At 40.9% G+C, this 20,816-nt stretch overlaps 1 protein-coding gene and 1 long non-coding RNA gene across 2 annotated transcripts; one reads left to right on the top strand and one right to left on the bottom strand.

Annotated features, from left to right (window-relative positions):
- The first annotated feature begins 409 nt into the window (after positions 1–409).
- Positions 410–5,699, top strand: LOC146640934 (uncharacterized). Its single transcript, XR_014909742.1, has 3 exons — positions 410–1,423; positions 2,068–2,136; positions 4,613–5,699. It is a non-coding gene; the product is annotated as an uncharacterized LOC146640934 (long non-coding RNA).
- A 6,662-nt stretch (positions 5,700–12,361) lies between these two features.
- Positions 12,362–18,215, bottom strand: cdkn2c (cyclin-dependent kinase inhibitor 2C (p18, inhibits CDK4)). Its single transcript, XM_085398878.1, has 4 exons — positions 18,093–18,215; positions 15,561–15,741; positions 15,309–15,477; positions 12,362–13,038 (listed from the first exon to the last, which is right to left on the bottom strand). The coding sequence occupies exons 1-4, from the start codon at positions 18,213–18,215 to the stop codon at positions 13,035–13,037; spliced, it is 477 nt and encodes a 158-aa protein (XP_085255004.1). The 3' UTR covers positions 12,362–13,034.
- Between the last annotated feature and the right edge of the window lie 2,601 nt (positions 18,216–20,816).

Here is a 20,816-nt window from a genome sequence, read left to right on the forward strand (position 1 = left end):
CTGTGTGTCAAAATCAACACTGATTACATGTTTACAGCTTCTATTTGAGCATGTTATGCTTGTCCAGCAGCAAAATAAATGATGCCTCTCCCACCCTTCCCGAGATACTGATATACTCCATGTAGGTCATAATTAGAATATTCAAAGAAAATAATATTACAGATTTTGCCTATTTTTCCTGCTCCCCTGCTGATTTTCCTGCGTGACATTTTATTGATGTGATGTTTGAGCCTGTTTATGGAAAAAGCTGCATGGAGCCTTTTCACAATATCTATATGTCAGGGATACAGTAAGCCACCTGCAGCCTGAAAAACGGAACCAAAGCCAGAACTGTGACAATGATGTCTGAATAACTAAAAGCAAGCAAAAACACAAAATAATTAAATAGATAAATATAAAAACTTACGTTAAATGAGATTAAAACCGTAGCACACCTTCCTCCTGCTGTTCAGTGCGTGGCATCACATTTTCCAAACGACTCGAGCTGAAAATCCCCCCGAAAAACAGCCAAAAAAAGGAAAAGAAAGAAAGAAAGAAAGAAAAAATAAAATGTCGCCTCCACGCGTGATTTCAAGCATGTGATGCATTTACTGGCAGTTCCCGCTCGTTTTCAAAAGTAATTCGAGTTTGTATTTCCGTTTTTAACCTGTTACAGGATGAAAGAGGGAGCGAGACGCGGGGATGACTTTCGTTAGAAACGTCGCGCAGTCACCGTGAGGCGAGCCTCCTCTCAGTTTAAAAAAGCCTCTCGGATGAATCCACAGCTCGTGAAGATCAGAGGTTCTTTCCAAAGAGGAGGAGACGGCCTGATTGGACGGTTCCTCATCGGCTCATAGGCGGGACGGTTAACGGAACTTCATAACACGGTAATAATGGTGGTGCCTTCATTCATTGTCCATGTGAATGTTTTGAAACGTCGACGCGCTGGCGCAGACGATGCGCGCCTTTTATTATGACATTACAGATGCGGAGCAAGAGCTCTATTTCTTTTTTGTCACGTCACGGCCTGTGTGCTTTTAGTTTCTTTTTCTTTGCCGCCCTCTCCTGTAACAAGCTGTGCATCTACGGTCACCTCATTTGGTGGGACAGTTATTGCGGACTTTTCACGCAGAGAATTCACGCACAGTGGATATTTTCTTTTTTCGGACTAGTCTCTGTAAATTCCAGAGATGGGTGTTTCTGAGGGGAATCCCAGCGGATCAGCAGCTTTTGAAATACTCAGACCAGCCCGTCTGGCACCAACAATCACGACGCGTTCAAAGTGACTTTAGTCACCTTTCTTCCTCATTCTGATGCTCAGACGTCAGCAGCTCATCGTGGCCCAACCTGGCCATGTGTACATGGATAAATGCTCGGAGTGTGAGATGCCATTAGATTCTTGACTGAAGGAGAGGTTGAGCAGATGTACCTAATGAAGTGGCCGGTGAGTGTGTTTGAGCAAATTTCACAGAAAGCATAAACTTATTATACGAGTAAAGCATTGTATTTGTCAAATTAGCATTACGGTCTCTTCAAACTGGCAAACCAGCTGCCTGATGTGTACATTTTGCTGTTGACAAGCTAAATATTATAAATTATTATAAAAATTACAGTGTCTCCTTTCCATTAAAGTCATTCCCAAGTACTTGAAAATGTTCTTTGGGGTCATTCTTATGAGCAGGCGATACAATTGTTAATTTGCTCCCTGCCACATAGTTAAGCAGAGCATTTACAACCTTCCCTCTAGCCTCGATGCACATTCCCTTATTGGGTCTCTTACATGCAAAGAAAAAAAATGCTAAGGTTTTAGATTTAAAGCTTCAGTTACCTTTAATGTTTTTTTTCTCCAAAGAAGGGACATCTCACATGACTTCTTTTAGCCTTCAGGTAGATAAAACTAAAATATAATTAAAGCTACAGATGCACCTAGTTTATTCTGGGTCAGTTTTTGGTATGATAATCCTTTGATACTATAAGTGACACAAATTTTTTTGCCTTTTTTGCACATTTGTGTTTCCAAGGTGTCGTTGCAATAAATAAAAGTAATAAAACTTGCAGTTCATCTTTTGTTTTGCTTTCTTCTCACAGGCTTGCACTGGAATCGACAATCCTCCAGAGGCAATCACTCTGTTAGAGCTCATGAACTGGGATTTAGTGGTAAGTTCATTATTTGCAGGCTTTACTCTGGGACATGCATGTTTAGGTTGCTAAACATAGCAGCAAGTTTTTCATTGAATGTGTCAAGGCACGATCCTGGTGTCCTATATATGCAACTTATAATTATATTGTTAGCTTTTTCAACATGGCTTTCAATAGTAACACATTCCAATACGTTATCTATGGTGCTTGACATACATTCAGTCAGACTACATTTCAAAACTTTATCTACATACAAAAGCATAAACTTATTATACAAGTAAAAAATTGTACTTGTCAAATTAGCATTACGGTCTCTTCAAACTGGCAAACCAGCTGCCTGATGTGTACATTTTGCTTTTACACCGTTGTTTTAAATGGCATAAACTTGACGTAAATATCATGTTTGCTGGTCTGATTACTGCCAGATCTGCTGAATAAAGAAATAACTTAAGTAATAATAATAATGATAATAATTATGATAATAATAATAGATTTTATTTAAAAAGCACCTTTAAAAAGCACCTTGAGTCCAAGGACACTTAACAATAGAATAAAACTCCCCAAACTCCCTAGCAGATCGTTACATGGAGAAACCTTTGTAATACAAGCATGCTGATCCACACAGGTGTGCACACAGGTGTACACAGACGCGGACTACACCCTTCTTGGCTGCTGCCTCAAAGCACATTGTGCGCTGTCTATCTTGCGTGCTGCACAATAGCGTTTAATATTTAGTATCTACTGTTATCTACTGCTAGCTAGTTTATTGTGATGGTGCTGTATTTATTATGTTGCTCTTTTTTTTGTTTGCTTTCTCTTCTGTTTTTTTTTCTGCATACAGGTGATCCAGGTGTTTTGTTTGTTTTTCTTTCTTTCTTCCCCCCCTTCTCACCGTCTCTTCTCCCCTTTGGTTTTCTTTCTCTCCCTCTCTTTCTTTCATTCTTTCTCCCTGTCCTATCCCCCAGTCATGTCTGTCCCGCTTGTAGCAACCGAAAATAAAATAAATACATAATTATAATAAAGGTCAATCAAATGGACCAATATAGCAAGGCCATGATGATCCACTTGGTAAAATAAATCCGCTTGGCATCTTTCTTGGCCTTAAGACAACAATTCTGATGGCTAAAGATCCAAACGGGACACAAAACAAACAAACAAACAAACAAACAAACAAACAAACAAACAAACAAACAAACAAACAAACAAACAAACAAACAAACAAACAAACAAACAAAAAACAATAGAATCAAACACATAATAGAGATGACAAAATGAAGATCAATAAAACAAAAGCACAAGATAAATCAAGATTGTCCATACAAACAATATTGATTTGTAAATGATTAAATAACAATCTTCTCAACACAAAATTCTTTATTTGGAGCCCAGTTCTAAAAGAAAGATAAGTTACTGAAAAGTGTTTGTGCTTAGTGCTTCACTGAGCTGAAATTTAAACTTAAAACATCTCAAGATATATTAAATAAAAGGAAAATCTAAATTAAAAGGACCTCAAAGTGTCTCAAAGGCTTCAAACTGAACATCTCAATATCTGAGCAGCTCGATATCTTATGGACTATCCTCCACTGCAGTCACATGCCCCTCAGACCGTCAGCTCCTGTAATTTTGCCTTTTTTCTCTTTTATTTTCAATGTGTCTGCGCCGACACCTATAAACTGGGTGCTCGCGACATCATTACCGTATGTTGGGTTTACGTTCAAGCCATTTTTCTTGTGAAGAATTATTTCGGACTTGAACTTAGTGAACGGAACCTCTTCTTTGACATTATCGTAGGCGATGTTAAACGCAGCCTGTTTGCTGCTGCCTGTCGCTGAAAGCCAGTAGGGAGAGGGGACACTGGGGCAGTGCTTGTATCGCGGAATATAATGTGTTTTCTGGATACGCTGTGCTTTTTCAGCGTTTCAATTCGAAACGTATTAGCAGCAGTCAGAAATGCAGTATTGCCGGCCACACTCACCACAGGTGGGGCGTTCTCGCTGGGTGAACCCTACGGTGGCCCTCAGAGGCCAAACAGACTGTAACTTAAGAAAACACCAGCAATAAGAAAAACGCTGCAAAAGCACACAAAACACAACGGAAATAAGAAAAAACAAAACTTACTGATTCTTTTAATTTAGTTCCATGTGTGCCTGCACCAACGCAACAGTGTGGCCACACACTCGATCTGGTTTTAGTGCATTCAGTTTTCAGGCCCCTCTTCTGTGGAACCAGCTTCCAGTTTGGAATCAGGAGACAGACACTATCTCTACTTTCAAGATTAGGCTTCAAACTTTCCTTTTTGCTAAAGCATATAGTTAGGGCTGGACCAGGTGACCCTGAATCCTCCCTTAGTTATGCTGCAATAGACGTAGGCTGCCGGGGATTCCCATGATGCATTGAGTTTTTCCTTTCCAGTCACCTTTCTCACTCACTATGTGTTAACAGACCTCTCTGCACTGAATCATACTTGTTATTAATCTCCGTCTCTCTTCCACAGCATGTCTTTATCCTGTCTTCCTTCTCTCACCCCAACCGGTCGCAGCAGATGGCCCCGCCCCTCCCTGAGCCTGGTTTTGCTGGAGGTTTCTTCCTGTTAAAAGGGAGTTTTTCCTTCCCACTGTCGCCAAAGTGCTGCTCATAGGGGGTCATATGATTGTTCAACACGTTCTCACTTCCAAAGCGTAACATTTTACGCTAGGTGACAAATCGTCAACATATTACGTTTTCGACTACCCAACACGTTCCTAAATGACGACCTCGGTAAAATGAGGAAATGTGAGAACCGTCTGGACTCAATCTACACATGTTCACTCTTTTTCTTCAAATCTCTTGGAAACATGCTATTTAACGTCATTAAAGTCCTGGTTAAGGTCAGGAATAAGGTTATGGTTAGGCCTAGGGATAAGGTTAGGTTTAGGGCTGGAACGTCTATTACAGCGGGAGCGTCATTCCACTGGATTTCATCCATAACCCAGCGCGTACCACAAGAACGCGGAAGGTCACCTTTCACGTTCCTCAGGAATGCCGCGGGACATGACAAAATGTCAGCATGTTACGCCTCGGGAGTGAGAACGGGCTCAATTGTTGGGTTTTTCTCTGTATCTATTATTGTAGGATCTACTGTACAATATAAAGCGCCTTGAGGCGACTGTTGTTGTGATTTGGTGCTATATAAATAAAATTGAATTGAATTGAATTAAAGCTGAAAGGAGGCAGAAACAGGAAGATTGTAACCTGGTGGACAAAGGAATGTGATGCAGCAATTAAGTGCAGAAATAAAGATTTTAGGATGTTAAAAAGAAATCAGAGTTATCAGAATTTTGTTTAATATAAAAAATCACAAGCTATTGTGAGAAGAACCCTTAAAACTGCAAAGAGGGACAGTTGGAGGAGCTTTTGTAATTCAGTGGGGAGAGAGGCAGACATAGGTAAGGTATGGTCAGTGATCAGAAGGATGAATGGCATTACAAGTAAATATGGGTATCCAGTATTAAGTGAAGGGGAAGTCACAGCGGTGAAAGAAGAAGAAAAGGCAGATATGATGGCAAAAACCTTTGTTAAAATCCATAGCTCATGTAATATTAGCGAAGAAGGTCAAAGGGGAAGAGAAATTACACTAGCAGAGAACAGGGAGATACTGCAAGCAAGCTGACGACACAAATGATTCATTGAATATGCCATTTACAAAGACAGAATTGAACCGATCACTTAGGAAATTTAACCTTGCGCAAAGCACAAGGCTCGCCTGCAGAGTGAAGCGGGAAAAAAGTGCGAGAAAGAGGGTGAGAGAAAGAAAAAAAAAAAAAAAACACGGCTCGCGATAAATCAAATCAAATCAAATCACTTTTATTGTCACATCACATGTGCAGGCACACTGGCACAGCACATGCGAGTGAAATTCTTGTGTGCGAGCCCCACAAGCAACAGAGATGTGCAAACACAACAACACAAACGAGCAAAATACAAGAATGGCCAACCTGAAACTAATAAATATATGTACAATATATAATAGTGTATGCATTTCTGGATGTGTATACTAAATATTTTCCTATGTGTGTGTGTGTGTGTGTGTGTGTGTGTGTGTGTGTGTGTGTATACACATTTTTACAAATTAAATAGTAAAAAAAAAAAAAAAAATAATAATAATAATAATAAAATATATAAAATATACAGAGTTGAATATGTGCAAAACAAGTGGCATTTATATACAGTGTGGAGTGCATAATGTTGAAGTTCCAGTAGTGAAGCTGAGGTGTCTATGACGTGTTCAGCAGTCTGATGGCCTGATGGAAGAAGCTGTCTCTCAGTCTGCTGGTACGGGACCGGATGCTGCAGAACCTCCTTCCTGATGGAAGCAGTCTGAACAGTTTATGGCTGGGGTGACTGGAGTCCTTGATGATCCTCCCTGCTTTCCTCAGGCAGCGCTTCCTGTAGATGTCTTGGAGGGAGGGAAGCTCACCTCCAATTATCCGTTCAGAGCACCGCACTACTCGCTGGAGAGCTTTGCGGTTGTAGGCGGTGCTGTTGCCATACCAGGTGGTGATGCATCCAGTGAGGATGCTCTCTATGGCACAGTGATAGAAGGTCCTGAGGATGCGGGGGCTCATGCCGAATCTTTTCAGTCTCCTGAGAAAGAAGAGGCGCTGCTGCGCCTTCTTCACTGTTTTGTTTGTGTGTACTGACCACGTAAGATCCTCAGCCAGATGTACTCCAAGGAACCGGAAGCTGCTCACTCTCTCCACAGCAGCGCCGTTGATGGTGATGGGGGTGTGTACTTCTCTGCACCTCCGGAAGTCCACTATCAACTCCTTTGTCTTTGCGACGTTGAGGGTGAGATGGTTGTCTTGACACCAGTGGGTCAGGGCGCTGACCTCCTCCCTGTAAGCCGTCTCATCACCGTTGGTGATAAGACCCACCACTGTAGTGTCGTCCGCAAACTTCACAATGATGTTGGAGTTGTTAGTGGCTGTGCAGTCGTAGGTGTAGAGTGAGTATAGGAGAGGGCTCAGTACACACCCCTGTGGAGCACCAGTGTTCAGTGTGATGGGGGATGAGGTGATGCTGCCCAGTCTGACCACCTGGCGTCTGTCAGACAGGAAGCTAAGGATCCAGCTGCAGAGGGAGCTGCTCAGTCCTAGATCCTGCAGTTTCCTGTCCAGCTTCGAGGGAACGATGGTATTGAATGCTGAGCTGTAATCTACAAACAGCATCCTCACATACATGTCTCTCTTCTCCAGGTGTGACAGGGCAGTGTGTAGTGTCAGGGCTATGGCATCATCAGTGGACCTGTTGTGGCGGTATGCAAACTGTAGAGGGTCCAGTGAGTCGGGTAGTGCAGAGCAGATGACGTCCCTGACCAGCTTCTCGAAGCATTTGCTTACGATGGGGGTCAGGGCTACAGGTCGCCAGTCGTTCAATGAGGAGATGGTGGAGGATTTGGGTACAGGGACGATGGTGGCCATTTTGAAGCAGGCTGGGACTACAGACAGAGAGAGGGAAAGGTTGAAGATGTGCGTGAACACTCCAGCCAGCTGAGCCGCGCATGACCTGAGGACGCGGCCGGGAATCCCGTCCGGACCAGTAGCTTTGCGTGCGTTCACCTTCCTGAAGCACTTCCGCACATCCTCCTCAGACACAGTGTGCGCACTGACGTCATCCGCGGTGCGCACACTGTCCGGTCTCATGGTGTTCGCTGTGTCGAATCTAGCGTAGAATACGTTTAGATCCTCACACAGAGAGGCCGTGGTCTGCGGTGTGCTGGTTTTCCCTCTAAAGTCTGTGATCGTGTTTAGTCCCTGCCACATACTCCGAGGGTTGTCAAACTGTTGCTCCACCCTGTCCCTGTACTCACGTTTGGCTGCTTTGATCGTCTTCCGGAGTTGGTAATGTGCGTGTTTGTAGTCCGATGTGTTCGCGGAGGCAAAGGCGGTGTTCCGTGCCGCGCGAACATCTCCGTTAATCCAGGGTTTTTGATTTGGGAAGGATTTGACTGTTCTGGATGGGACGACATCTTCCACGCATTTCCTGATAAATCCACAGACTGAGTCTGTGTATTCATCAATGTCTCTGGCGGCCACGTGAAACATTTCCCAGTCCGCGTGATCAAAACAGTCCCGCAGCGCAGACTCCGATTGGTCCGTCCAACAGTGCACCGCCCTCCGGGTTGGAGCTTCCTGTTTCAGCTTCTGCCTGTAGGCGGGCAGGAGCAGGATGGAGCAGTGATCTGATTGGCCGAATGGGGCGCGGGGGAGGGCTTTGTACGCATCCCAGAAAGAGGTGTAACAGTGGTCGAGTAGCCGGTTTCCACGTGTGTTGAAAAGGATGTGTTGATGGAGTTTTGGTGAGACTTTCTTCAGGTTTCCCTTATTAAAGTCTCCGGCTGTGATAAACGCTGCCTCTGGGTGTGCGGTTTCCTCGCTGCTGATCGCGCTGTACAGTTCCCTGAGTGCACGGTCAGTGTCGGCTTGTGGGGGAATGTAAACAGCCGTAATAATCACTGCTGTAAAGGATAAGGATAAGGAGCCGGTGTTGTGCCAAAAAGTGATTGTCTGCCAAAAACTGATTTCCAGTGTTTCTGTGTATTTTTTATGTGTAATATCGTTACGTATGTTCGTAAATAGACTTCGGTGAACAGGGGATACAAAGGGGTTACATAAAGAATTAAAAAATTATCTGTTTTTTAAGTATCTTTACAACTTGTACTTACATTATAACCAATCCGGTCCTTTATCCCCACTTAAAATATTTTTACAGAACTATTGTAATATTTGCTGCCATTTCTGCTGTCCTGTTGGGCAACTTACTCTTACAAAATACATTTTTAATGTTAATGAGATTTTTTTTACTGCATAAATAAAGGTTATATAAAAGTCGCTGCCAAAAACTGATTGCGGCTTGTATCTTGCTACACGAATGTTGTTTGTGGCTCAAGATGACTTTATGTCATCCATAAGGGATGCATTTGACATATGTTTAACATATTATAGCCCAACAAGTTACTTATAGCACTTTAAATATGAGCAATCGCTTTTTGGCAAATACCGGAAATCAGTTTTTGGCAGACAATCACTTTTTGGCACAACACCGGATTGTGTCGTTCACGTCAAAGACCCGGCTCTAAGAGCCGTTTCGTTCGCGACCGACACATCACTAGCATCTGGTGAAGTGCTTGTGCTGAAAGGTGTGTCTTTACAACGTTAACGTTCCTGCTCAAGCGCAATTCTGCCAAAAATGGTGGACCAAAGTTTCTCCACGGTGATGTGAAAGTTCTTGGTGGGTAAGTACTTTTCACACAGGGCCACGTAGGTCTGGAAAGCTACGGTGGCCCTGAGTGGCCAAACGGACTGCAACTTTAGAAAACACATGCAAAAAGAAAAACGCTGCAAAAGCACACACAACACAACGGAAATGTTTCTGGGGAGACAATAACCGGACGGACCAGTTGCAGGAACCAAAACATGTATGTATGGCTGTATCCCAATTCAGGGTCTGCAGCCTTAAACGGTCCTCAAGGGCCGCGTACTCAAAGACCGCTGAGGTCTTTGAGTGAAGTGCGAGGCTTGTAGGCTTGTGAAATGGGACGGTCTAGCCTCCGTCACGCTGCCCAGGTTGCCTAGCAACCATGATACTAACAGCTGGAAACGTTTCATACAGCTTTGTTTGACAGAAATGAAGGAGAACATATTTTGTACATTTGTTTCTATTTGAACTTTGTGTGATTTGATAAGTATCTGAGGCTGAGACCACAGGACAGTAAAACATGATTTTTGGGCTTCATTTCTGCACTGAACAGTCATTTTAAGATTAGCTAGTAAATAACAATTAGCTCATGTTGTTCATGAGACTAAAGTCATCTCACTTTGGTAATGTAAATATAATATGGCCAATATTATATTAATCATTATTAGTTATTACAGCAGTGAACATGAACTCTGTGCCAAACTCTGAGCTTCAGTAAAGATTCAAGTTGCAGTTATTTATATTTCCTATCACCTTAAAGACAAGTATCTTTGACAATGCATATATAGGTGTATCATATATAAGAGACAAATATTGTTCTTTTAATATGTTGGCATTACTAAATTTGGCTCAATGCTTACATATATGTGGAAAAAGCAAATGTACGAGCTGTGATAACTGTTTCTGATAGAATGAAGAGTAGACTGATATATTAAATATTCCTTTATTGGGTGAGAAAATCAGACCATGTCATAACTGCTTTAAGTCATACAGAATAGATATCAGAGTCTTAAACAGGCTGACTTCTGCTAAATGGGTCAAACTGGGCAGGAAGTCTACAAACACATAACATCCTTATAGAATATGATGTAACACTATAGATCAACTTAGCTCAGAATATATAAAGCATGTAAACAATTACAGCAATATGATGCAACAAACACAGCAGCTACTGATCCAAAATACTCAAAGCTTCATAGAACTGAAACCAACATTTATTTTTAGCTCCATTCTGCTGCTGATACATACTTTAGGTTTCTGAACATTAAACTTGTTGCTGCCTTTCATAGTGTGTAACTTGAAGGCCCTGAGTACTTTCTCCCACACTGGAAACACTGGGATGATCACATTATTTGAACATTACCTAATAAGACTGATTCAGGACAGACAGTTATGTTAAACTTTCCTAGCAGTCCTTCACAAACAGGGAACAGTCTGTCTATTCTCTCCATCTGTCAGCTGCTGCTGGCTCTTCCTCCTCCTCTTCCTCACACACTGCTGAGTTTGTCCTGGTGGATCATCAGGGCTGCAAAGCCTCACAGATGATGTGCAGCAGTGGCTCCCTCAGTCTGTCCACCGAACAGAGGCAGCAATATAACATAGCTCACATTAACAGTGCAGTGGATCCTGCTTGTGCTGTGATATTCAGGACTGCAAACAGAGCAGCGTCACTGACTTTCAGCCTGTTGTGTTTGTGGATATATGACTGACTTTAATTATCCACAAAATCATCATATTCTCTGTGAGATTAAGGTCAACTATTGAACGGCGTATAAAGTAAAGGCTTTAAAACAAAGTAAACGCTGAAAGTACAAACATCGCTAATGTCACATAACTTTGCCGGCATGTGGCCAACAGTAATGTTTTAATGTTCCTCATTATTAAACATTTGCACATAAATAAGTGACATAATATTCAGAACTTACTTTTGAAAGTTTACTCTTTGGCCGCTCCACTTCCACTTCTTTGAAGTGTCTCCCAGTCCCAGGCTGTGTCCCAATTAAGAGACTGCACGCTTGAAGTACGCATTTTAAGTGCGGTTACGTCACCGCCACGCGACGACGGCTGTCCCAATTCGAAGTGTGCTTCAAATGCATACTCCAAATGCACCTGAACAGCGCGACGAAGCGTATACTGTCCCATTTCACAAGCCTCTCACTTCCGCACTTCTCGTACTTATAGTACGCACCGTACGTAGTACGCGTAGTGCGCGTACTTCAAGCGTGCAGTCTCTTAATTGGGACACAGCCCCAGTGCACTTGTTAGCATGTTTTGGTTCGAGCAACTGGTCCGTCCCGTTATTGTCTCCACAGAAACATTTCCGTTGTGTTGTGTGTGCTTTTGCAGCGTTTTTCTTTTTACAAGCATTTTTCTTTTTGCAGCGTTTTTCTTTGTGCAGTATTTTTCTTTTTGCAGCGTTTTTCTTTGTGCAGCATTTTTCTTTTTGCAGCGTTTTTCTTTGTGCAGTGTTTTTCTTTTTGCAAGTGTTTTTCTTTTTGCAGCATTTTTCCTTTTGCAAGTGTTTTCTTAAGTTGCAGTCCGTTTGGCCTCTCAGGGCCACCATAGAAAGCCTTTTTTCCCCCTTATAAATGAAGTGACTGCATTTTGTAATTACCCAGGTTATATTTATCCAACATTAAAATGTTTTTCATCTGAAACTTTTTTACTGTGACAAATATGCAAAAAATAACAAATGTACCATACTGTATGTGTACATCTGTGAGTGTGATACTATGTGGCGTTGCTTCAGCGTTTCACTTATAACGGGATGTGTTGAAATCCCTGAACACACCCAACGCTGGAAAGTGAACCATGTCCGTTCAGCACGCCTGCACAAAGTTTTGCTTAGTCACAATCCAGAGTGACGGCTTCTAATTAAGATAACCAAACTCACAGGAATTCTTTGGATTTAAAAAAAAACCTACTAAAGATTTAAAGAGCAAACTTTTCTTATATGATAAATTATGTGTGTTAATGGTTATTTGCAAAACCTTTTATTGTTGGTAAGAGTAAATATGACTGTGATGTGCTAAAGGAAAATAATAAAACAGACAATACAGAAGAAGAAAATTGCACGTGTGATTTATTTGCGTGCACAAAAAACAGAAGACCGTAGGTTACAATTAGATGATACACTTTGATGCTTGCTGTTTGGTACAACATAACTTTGTACTAACTTTGAAGCTTTAGATAAATGTTAGCCCAGACACAAAGGTGCCAGGGGTTTTCTGAGAGCTTTCATTGATGACCAGAACATAACACCATCAAACAAAATGCAGCATCAAAAAGAAGTTAATGTTTATGTGACTGTGTCGGAAGTGTGTAGATGCACCTAATGGTGAATGTGAAAGCAATGTTTCACAGTATGTAAGGTATTAGTTTGGTAAATGCATAAAAATAACAATGAAAAACACTTTTATGCACTCAGCTTCACAGTTTTTCAATAACCATATGAAAGAGTCACATTCTCTCATTTAGTAAGCAAGTGTTGCAAAGTATTCTTTCCACCAGACTGTGAATATAAATCCCAGATTTTTGTTCTTTAGTTTTTGTAGCGCTAATTATTGTTTTTAACGTATAGACGTGTTCAATGTCCGGCAAAAAAGTTCGGGAAACAAAAGATCAGAAGAAGAAGTTGCTTTCCAAACAGACTCCAGGCTCTCTTAATCACATCCTTCCTCTTACCTGTGGGAGAAAAATGTGGAAGTTCATGGCACATATTTAACCTCTGCATCCATGCATACTAACTAAAATTAGACCTGAAAAATTATAAAATAAGTGGAACTACAATGTGTTTTACAGTCTATAAAAGTTAAACATTTTCACTGTGTGGTCAGCTCCACGAGGCATGAGCGCAAATTTGATTTTAACCCTGGGATAAATTTTAACTGACATTGAAACCTCTGTTTGTTCCGAAGCAAAAGAAAAACTGGTTTGTCACCTTTAAACTGTTCGTTGCGCTGTAGCTCAGCCCGCTTACATCCTCCACAACGCTGTCATTTGTCTCGGATTGATCGATTCTTGCCTAGGCTCCTCTAAGGTAGGCATTTTTCGCTTCTCATGTGCGGTCACGTGAGAGTCTTTTAATTATTGCTTTTGTGCCATAAAGGAAAGCTTTGTCAGCAGTGTGCGTTTTATTTCCATATGCACCCAGACACAATCTAAAGTTACACCCCCCAAAACAAACAAAAACCCACGCATATCGAGGACTTTGTGGTGGCGGAGACCTGAGGTGAAGTCAAAATCGCGCTCGCTCTGTTGCAGGTTCAGCTGTCCGGTCCTGTCTGAGAAAAAAAACAAAAAACTAAAGAAGATGCGGCGTATGCGCATGCTCATTAACGATGAGCTGACGTCTGACTGGAATCTGATTGGAGATGATTTCAGAAAGAAGCTTTAACACAGCGACCTCCGGTTTCCTCTAATAACGAATTGACATAAAAACAAAGCTCGCGAGTTCAGGCTGACACACTTCAAATACAGGTTGCAATAATTCTAATTCCGGTAATGAATAAGTTAAACAACAGTATCACCACTGGGTTATTACAAGCTCGGTGTAATTATTTGCTATTGAAAACTGAACAACAAGACGGTCGTTTAATTTCAAACTGCACGCGAAAGATTTTAAGTTTCACTTTCGGTTAAATGTTTCGAGCTGAGTATCAAAAAGAGGCGCTTTATTAGAGTTCAAAGCCTCGCTGACGAAACACAAGAAACAAACAAACCAGTTCAATCTGTGAACTGGAAAATAATATTTAGATAATTTTATAGAAAAGGTGACAGCAGCATTATGTTTCCTTTACATTCAGAAACGCTGTTTTGTGGCACACAATGGACGGGCCTCAGAAAGCTCAGAGTCTATTGACAGATTTTAACGATTTGACTATTAACATGTAAACATTATCCTTAAATTCATTGTGTAGCCTGTAAAGGTGCATACTGGTTTAATAAGTATAAAATTGCTCCTTGCACTACTCTCTGTAGTGTAAATCTTATGGCTTTACTTCCTAACTTCTGCTTAGTAAACATGTGAAAGCACAACTGTACTTAGGTGACTGTAAATGTCACCTAAATATTAAAGAAAAACAGAATACAAATTTGATTTCATTTGTTAATGTAATAGCAAAGTAAGATGACTCAAATGCAACAGATTTAAACACACAGCACATGTTGTGGCCACAGACAGTAATCTGCTCATTTAGTTTCACAAAGGTTCTAGAAACAAATGAAAGATTATAGTGCTTCAGCATAAATGCAATCCATTATTATTATTATTATTATTATTATTATTATTATTATTATTATTATTATTATTATTATTATTATTAAGTCTATATGTAAGCTGATAGAAACAATAGTTTCACTCTATCCACGACCACTTATCCCTGTGTTATTTATTATTAAATTTAACTGAATTTTATTTGAATTTTATTTTTTATTTTTCAATATGTATCTTTTAGTGTTGAAAAGATGAAAAAAAAAATTAAGACCATTATGTGTGTTATTGACGTGACATAATTTTTACATCTCACTGTTATGCTCCAGCAGCTGGAATTTGTCCACTAATGTCATTTTAGGTCATTCATAATTAAACCAATAAGGTCAGAATTACAAAAACTAACAGAACAAGAAAAAACAAACTCACGCCTGAAGCCTTAAAACTCACAAAACTACAAAATATTCAGAGCACAAACCACTGTACTGACATGTAAAATAATTAGCCTACAGCTTTTACATGGCTCTTTATTGCTAAACATCACACACACACACACACACACACACACACACACACACACACACACACACACACACACACACACACACACACACTACACTAAAACTTTTGTTTTGTTCCTTTATTTTGTGTTTTTGACTTAACTGGGCTCAGGAAAAATCCCTCCCATATTATTTTGGGAGCAGAAACTCTTCTCGTGTAAGGTGCAGTTTGATCCACTCACTGATGGTTTTGGATGAACGTGGCTGTGTCCGTGTGGCCATTGCCGCGCGCGAGCTGCTCGGCGGTGAGTCCGTCATTGTTGCGTACGCCGCGATTCTCGGTGTATCCAATGAGCAGCCTGACAACCTCCAGGTGACCCTTACTGGCGGCCAGGTGCAGCGGAAGGTTACCTTCATATGGAGTTATAGGTCAATCAAAACCAGGTGCGAGAAGAAAACAAAACAGAAGTAAATCAAATCATTTAATTCCGTACCTCTTTCATCTGCGATGTTAACGTCGGCCCCATATTTTAGCAGCACGCGCACAGAATCCACGAATCCTTCACGAGCGGCATCGTGGGTCACGGTGAGACCGCAGGAGGGATCTGGCACATTTGGATTTGCCCCCGCTTGCAGCAGAGTCTCAATGACCCGGGAGTCCCCCAACTTCACTACCTGCACACACACAGCATGGAGGGAGAGAGAGGATGGATGCGGGAGATAATTTAGGAGAAGAAGAAGCTTTAAGGAGCTGCCCAGGGTGTGCCTGGCGATTATCATTTTTATATGTAAATATTAAATTCATCCCATGACACCAAATCCCAATTTAATGCATTTAATGCTCAATAAGTGTATTGCTATTAATTCATTGGCCCCGCATTGGCCCCGCCTCTCCTCCTGACGTTTCTTGTCGTCACAGGGAAAATCTGCGCCTGCCATTGGACAGCAGCATCAGCGGACCTGTTTCTATTGGTGGCAGACAGGTAAGGACTGCGTCATACAGATAGGTGAAAAACATCTTCACCAGTTCGTCTGGACTCGTGCACGTCAGCATGTATGAATTTCAAAGTTACTATGCATAATTATGAACTCGCGAGCACACGATATGTTGGATGAGCGGTCAACGAGGGGAGCTTCCTCTCTGAGTGGACCGTTCAGCTGCAGGCCTGCACCCAATACGATCGTTCATATTAAACCTCGTGTGACACGCAGACAGTGCACGAGCAAAAACAACAACAAAAAAGCACGTTTAAAATCAGATCCAAGCAGGGCACGGGCTGCTAATCTGGCAAACCGGGCATTTTTCACGTTGGGCTGACGGACTTTTGGTTCGCTGCGCGCAGGCCTAACAAGCACTGACAGCAGCCCATTGGTTCATTTTCATGAGACTGGAGTTCCCACTTAAATGTCTTCGCTACCTCCGCTAAAAACAGGCCTTCTGGTCAAACTGCTGCACATGATTATTTGCCTTTCTGAACAGGTTTGCTCTTAAAGGTAACTCCATCCTGGAAGAATTAATTTTAATCAAGCAAGCAAGCAATTAAACTAGATATGTATGGATTTCAAAATCTTGTTTGGTTTTCAAATGTAATTTTTTCAGTGATATCATCTTTAATAGCAGGAAATTAATTAAGCATCGAATTGTTGTTTTTTTCTTCATTTTTTCAATATTTTTCTAGTAACTTATATTTGACACGAGCATAAAAAATGGAAAATTCTGTTTTTGTAGTGTCAAGAGATTTATTCTAAAGACACTTCTTCAGCTTAGAGTCAGAGAGTAGAAACACACACGCTGCAGTTTTTACTTGCAGGGCAGAGCGCTCACACCAAAGTGGGGGCCCTGTGATGTGCATGCTCTGTTCTTGCACTTGTCTTTATTTATACACAAGAAAAGTAATACAATAATGAATACATTTGTTCAGTGGAATGTTGATACGCGAGCATGTGCGTATGTGATTGTGCGTATGTGATTGTGCGTGTGTGTTAGAATGTGGGAAGCAGCCCTTTTTCCTTTTTCCTTGTTTGTTGTAGACATGGGCGCGTCCTTTGTCTGTGTGCCTCATGCTTCACGACTCTGCTTTCTTTTCTGTGCCCTACTTTATGATGAAATGCAGCTGCTACTTAAAAAGTTATCACTAAAACAAACAAAAACAAAACTCAGACTAAGACTTTTTTTCCCCAAACATGGTGTTGGATAGATACATAAAGGATCTGTTCAGACCTCTGCCCACAACCATAAACCAGTAAATACTTATTCTTTATTTTCCGCTTCTTGTAAAATTAAGAGACTTGAAAAATTTATATATTTTGTCCTAAAGCAAAAAATGTACATCTGAATAAATCCAGGTTCTTTTTAACAGCTAACACCCTCACTCACCATTTCCTTAACACCACCATTTTGCTGCTCCTCAGCTCCATTGACAATTTCAGACTTTAATGTTGTCTCGGATTTGCTGATTTCTCTTAATTACAATAATATGAACACAAGTTTATTCTTTACTTCATGTGATAAAAAAAAAAAAAAAACTACAGCTCTTTCTGAGTCAAGTACAAAATCTGCATTTGAAAAAGAAATTGTGAAACTAAGGAAGTGATAACAGAACATCTTATTACTCCATAAAACACACTCATGCACATACATATGTATTTATATTAATCTATAAATGTATTAAAATCTGATAGTAAATCATGAATTTCAGCTTTTTAGACTTTTGGTAAACTGTTCATCTTTTTCACTACACTTAAATCTATTTTGGAGAGTCCAAACTTATAACTGCCACATACAGATTTCTGCACTTCAAAAAATATTTACATCGATCTGAGACGATTGTATTCAGTATAATGATGACATTATCGAAGCTGGTGGATATTTGAAGAGCACATGTGAGGAGGCCTCAGCCTCTAACACAAAGCACTAAAACAAGGAAGTAAATCAAGCTGCTAGCAAGCAAAACAGACTGAAATCGTCCAAATATGTTTAAAATCACTTTGGAAAAAAGCCAGTTCAAACGGTTTTTATTACTTACCTGTATTGCAGTCCTATTAAACACATTTTTAATATTTACATCAGCTCCATTTTGCAGTAAAGTTATGATTTCTAATAGATTTCCAGTTGCACAGGCATTGCAGAGTTGGTCAGAGAGACTCATATCAGGTGTCCCTTTAAAACGCAATACAAAGCAAACTTATCACCTAAAATTTTTCTGTAGGCTGTGTTGAAGACTGAAATAATCCGGGAGGGTGGACTGGCCAAATACAGAAATCTGAAACATGTCCCTCCCACCCTTACATCATCCTTGACTGTGCAGCTCAAGCTGTTACTGAACAAGAATTAGACAAAATTAGTCACTTCAAATTCAAATATTAGAAGTGACTAATTATATCTCGATTTTGTTTTGAGCTGTATTCAGCTCAGTGGCTTCCCCGTGGGTTCAGTGTTTATTTTGACACACGGCAGAGCTGGAGATTTATTGCACATCTGGTTTTTGACAAGTTACCCCTAAACTAATTATTCTGAAATTTAAAAATATATCATTAGGTGCAGTCCTTATGTATAAAACTAAAAATATCTTATACCCCCTTACATTGTTTTATTTTTGTCTGTTTGCTTTTTTTTTTTTAGAACTGGGAAAGCAAAATTAAGAAAATATATGACTGGAGATAGGACTAATTCATTAGTTTTATTATGATGAAACTGGATGAAACAAGCGATATCTTGCGCAAGGATATTTGGCATATACCAAATATCCTTGCGCAAGATATCAACTCCAAGTTGTATCGATCAGAATACAAAACACCATGTGTGTGCATGGTAGTTAGAAAGCACTTAAAAAGCATAGAAGATAGTGCTTGTGTGAATGGGTGAATGTGGCGTGTTGTATAGAGCGCTTCGAGTACTCCGGTAGAGTACAATCAACACTGATTACATGTTTACAGCTTCTATTTGAGCATGTTATGCTTGTCCAGCAGCAAAATAAATGATGCCTCTCCCACCCTTCCCGAGATACTGATATACTCCATGTAGGTCATAATTAGAATATTCAAAGAAAATAATATTACAGATTTTGCCTATTTTTCCTGCTCCCCTGCTGATTTTCCTGCGTGACATTTTATTGATGTGATGTTTGGGCCTGTTTATGGAAAAAGCTGCATGGAGCCTTTTCACAATATCTATATGTCAGGGATACAGTAAGCCGCCTGCACCCTGAAAAAACGGAACCAAAGCCAGAACTGTGACAATGATGTCTGAATAACAAAAAGCAAGCAAAAACACAAAATAATTAAATAGATAAATATAAAAACTTACGTCAAATGAGATTAAAACCGTAGCACACCTTCCTCCTGCTGTTCAGTGCGTGGCATCACATTTTCCAAACGACTCGAGCTGAAAATCCCCCCGAAAAACAGCCAAAAAAAAAAAGAAAGAAAGAAAGAAAGAAAAAATAAAATGTCGCCTCCACGCATGATTTCAAGCATGTGATGCATTTACTGGCAGTTCCCGCTCGTTTTCAAAAGTAATTCGAGTTTGTATTTCCGTTTTTAACCTGTTACAGGATGAAAGAGGGAGCGAGACGCGGGGATGACTTTCGTTAGAAACGTCGCGCAGTCACCGTGAGGCGAGCCTCCTCTCAGTTTAAAAAAGCCTCTCGGATGAATCCACAGCTCGTGAAGATCAGAGGTTCTTTCCAAAGAGGAGGAGACGGCCTGATTGGACGGTTCCTCATCGGCTCATAGGCGGGACGGTTAACGGAACTTCATAACACGGTAATAATGGTGGTGCCTTCATTCATTGTCCATGTGAATGTTTTGAAACGTCGACGCGCTGGCGCAGACGATGCGCGCCTTTTATTACGACATTACAGCAAGAGCTCTATTTCTTTTTCGTCACGTCACGGCCTGCGTGCTTTTAGTTTCTTTGTCTTTGCCGCCCTCTCCTGTAACAAGCTGTGCATCTACGGTCACCTCATTTGGTGGGACAGTTATTGCGGATCAGCAGCTTTTGAAATACTCAGACCAGCCCGTCTGGCGAGTGTTGCCAACTTAGCGACTTTGTCGCTATATTTAGCGAGTTTTCAGAGCCCCTTAGCGACTTTTTTTCTAAAAAGCGACTAGCGACAAATCTGGCGACTTTTTCTGGTGTTACTGGAGACTTATTTATGACGACTTTTTGACGTGAAAGCGCGTATCGCTTTCACTCTCAACAAGCAGCGGTGCTGCCGTGGGCACCTCGCCCGTTCCAAAGCGCTCACGGGCGGAGGATGGTCCTCCCCCAGCTCAACACGCTATCAGGGCAGGAGATGTTCACACCCGTGCGTCCAAACTGCAAATGAATCGCTTATGAGCAAAGTCGCTGCTCCGCACTGACTGTAACACAGTCTGTTCTTCTTTTACTGTTATGCTGTTTTGTGGATCACAAGGTTTAAAACGACTTATAAACACACATAGCCTACACACAAATTAACTCCACCAGAGTGCCAATCTCGGGTCACTTTTGCCGGTCCAGGCCCGGATAAAGGAGCAGGGTTGGAATTGTGACATTATTAAAAAATAATAATTGTAATAAATTAAAGAAATTTAATAATAATTTGTAGTTCTAAATAAATTCTAAATTCGTTTAAGACGTTTTTTACTCACCTTATGTCTCTTCCACGATGTTATTCCTCTCTCCAACAACGCAGGTTACAATTACATTAGCATGACCAATTATGCAAATTAGGCGATGACGTCATTTAGCGACTTCTAGCGACTTT

The sequence above is a fragment of the Rhamphochromis longiceps genome, linkage group LG23, assembly GCF_057381845.1.
Source record: "Rhamphochromis longiceps isolate RC_006_pf linkage group LG23, R_longiceps_female_GT1.1, whole genome shotgun sequence".
Lineage (NCBI taxonomy): Eukaryota > Metazoa > Chordata > Actinopteri > Cichliformes > Cichlidae > Rhamphochromis > Rhamphochromis longiceps.

Excerpts from the sequence above, each read along its gene's own strand:
- cdkn2c (XM_085398878.1), bottom strand. The coding sequence starts at position 18,215 with ATGAGTCTCTCTGACCAACTCTGCAATGCCTGTGCAACTGGAAATCTA. Across the intron at positions 15,742-18,092 it reads TTAATAGGACTGCAATACAG|GTAGTGAAGTTGGGGGACTC; the intron begins GTAAGTAATAAA and ends GTGTGTGTGCAG. Across the intron at positions 15,478-15,560 it reads TAACATCGCAGATGAAAGAG|GTAACCTTCCGCTGCACCTG; the intron begins GTACGGAATTAA and ends CTCCATATGAAG.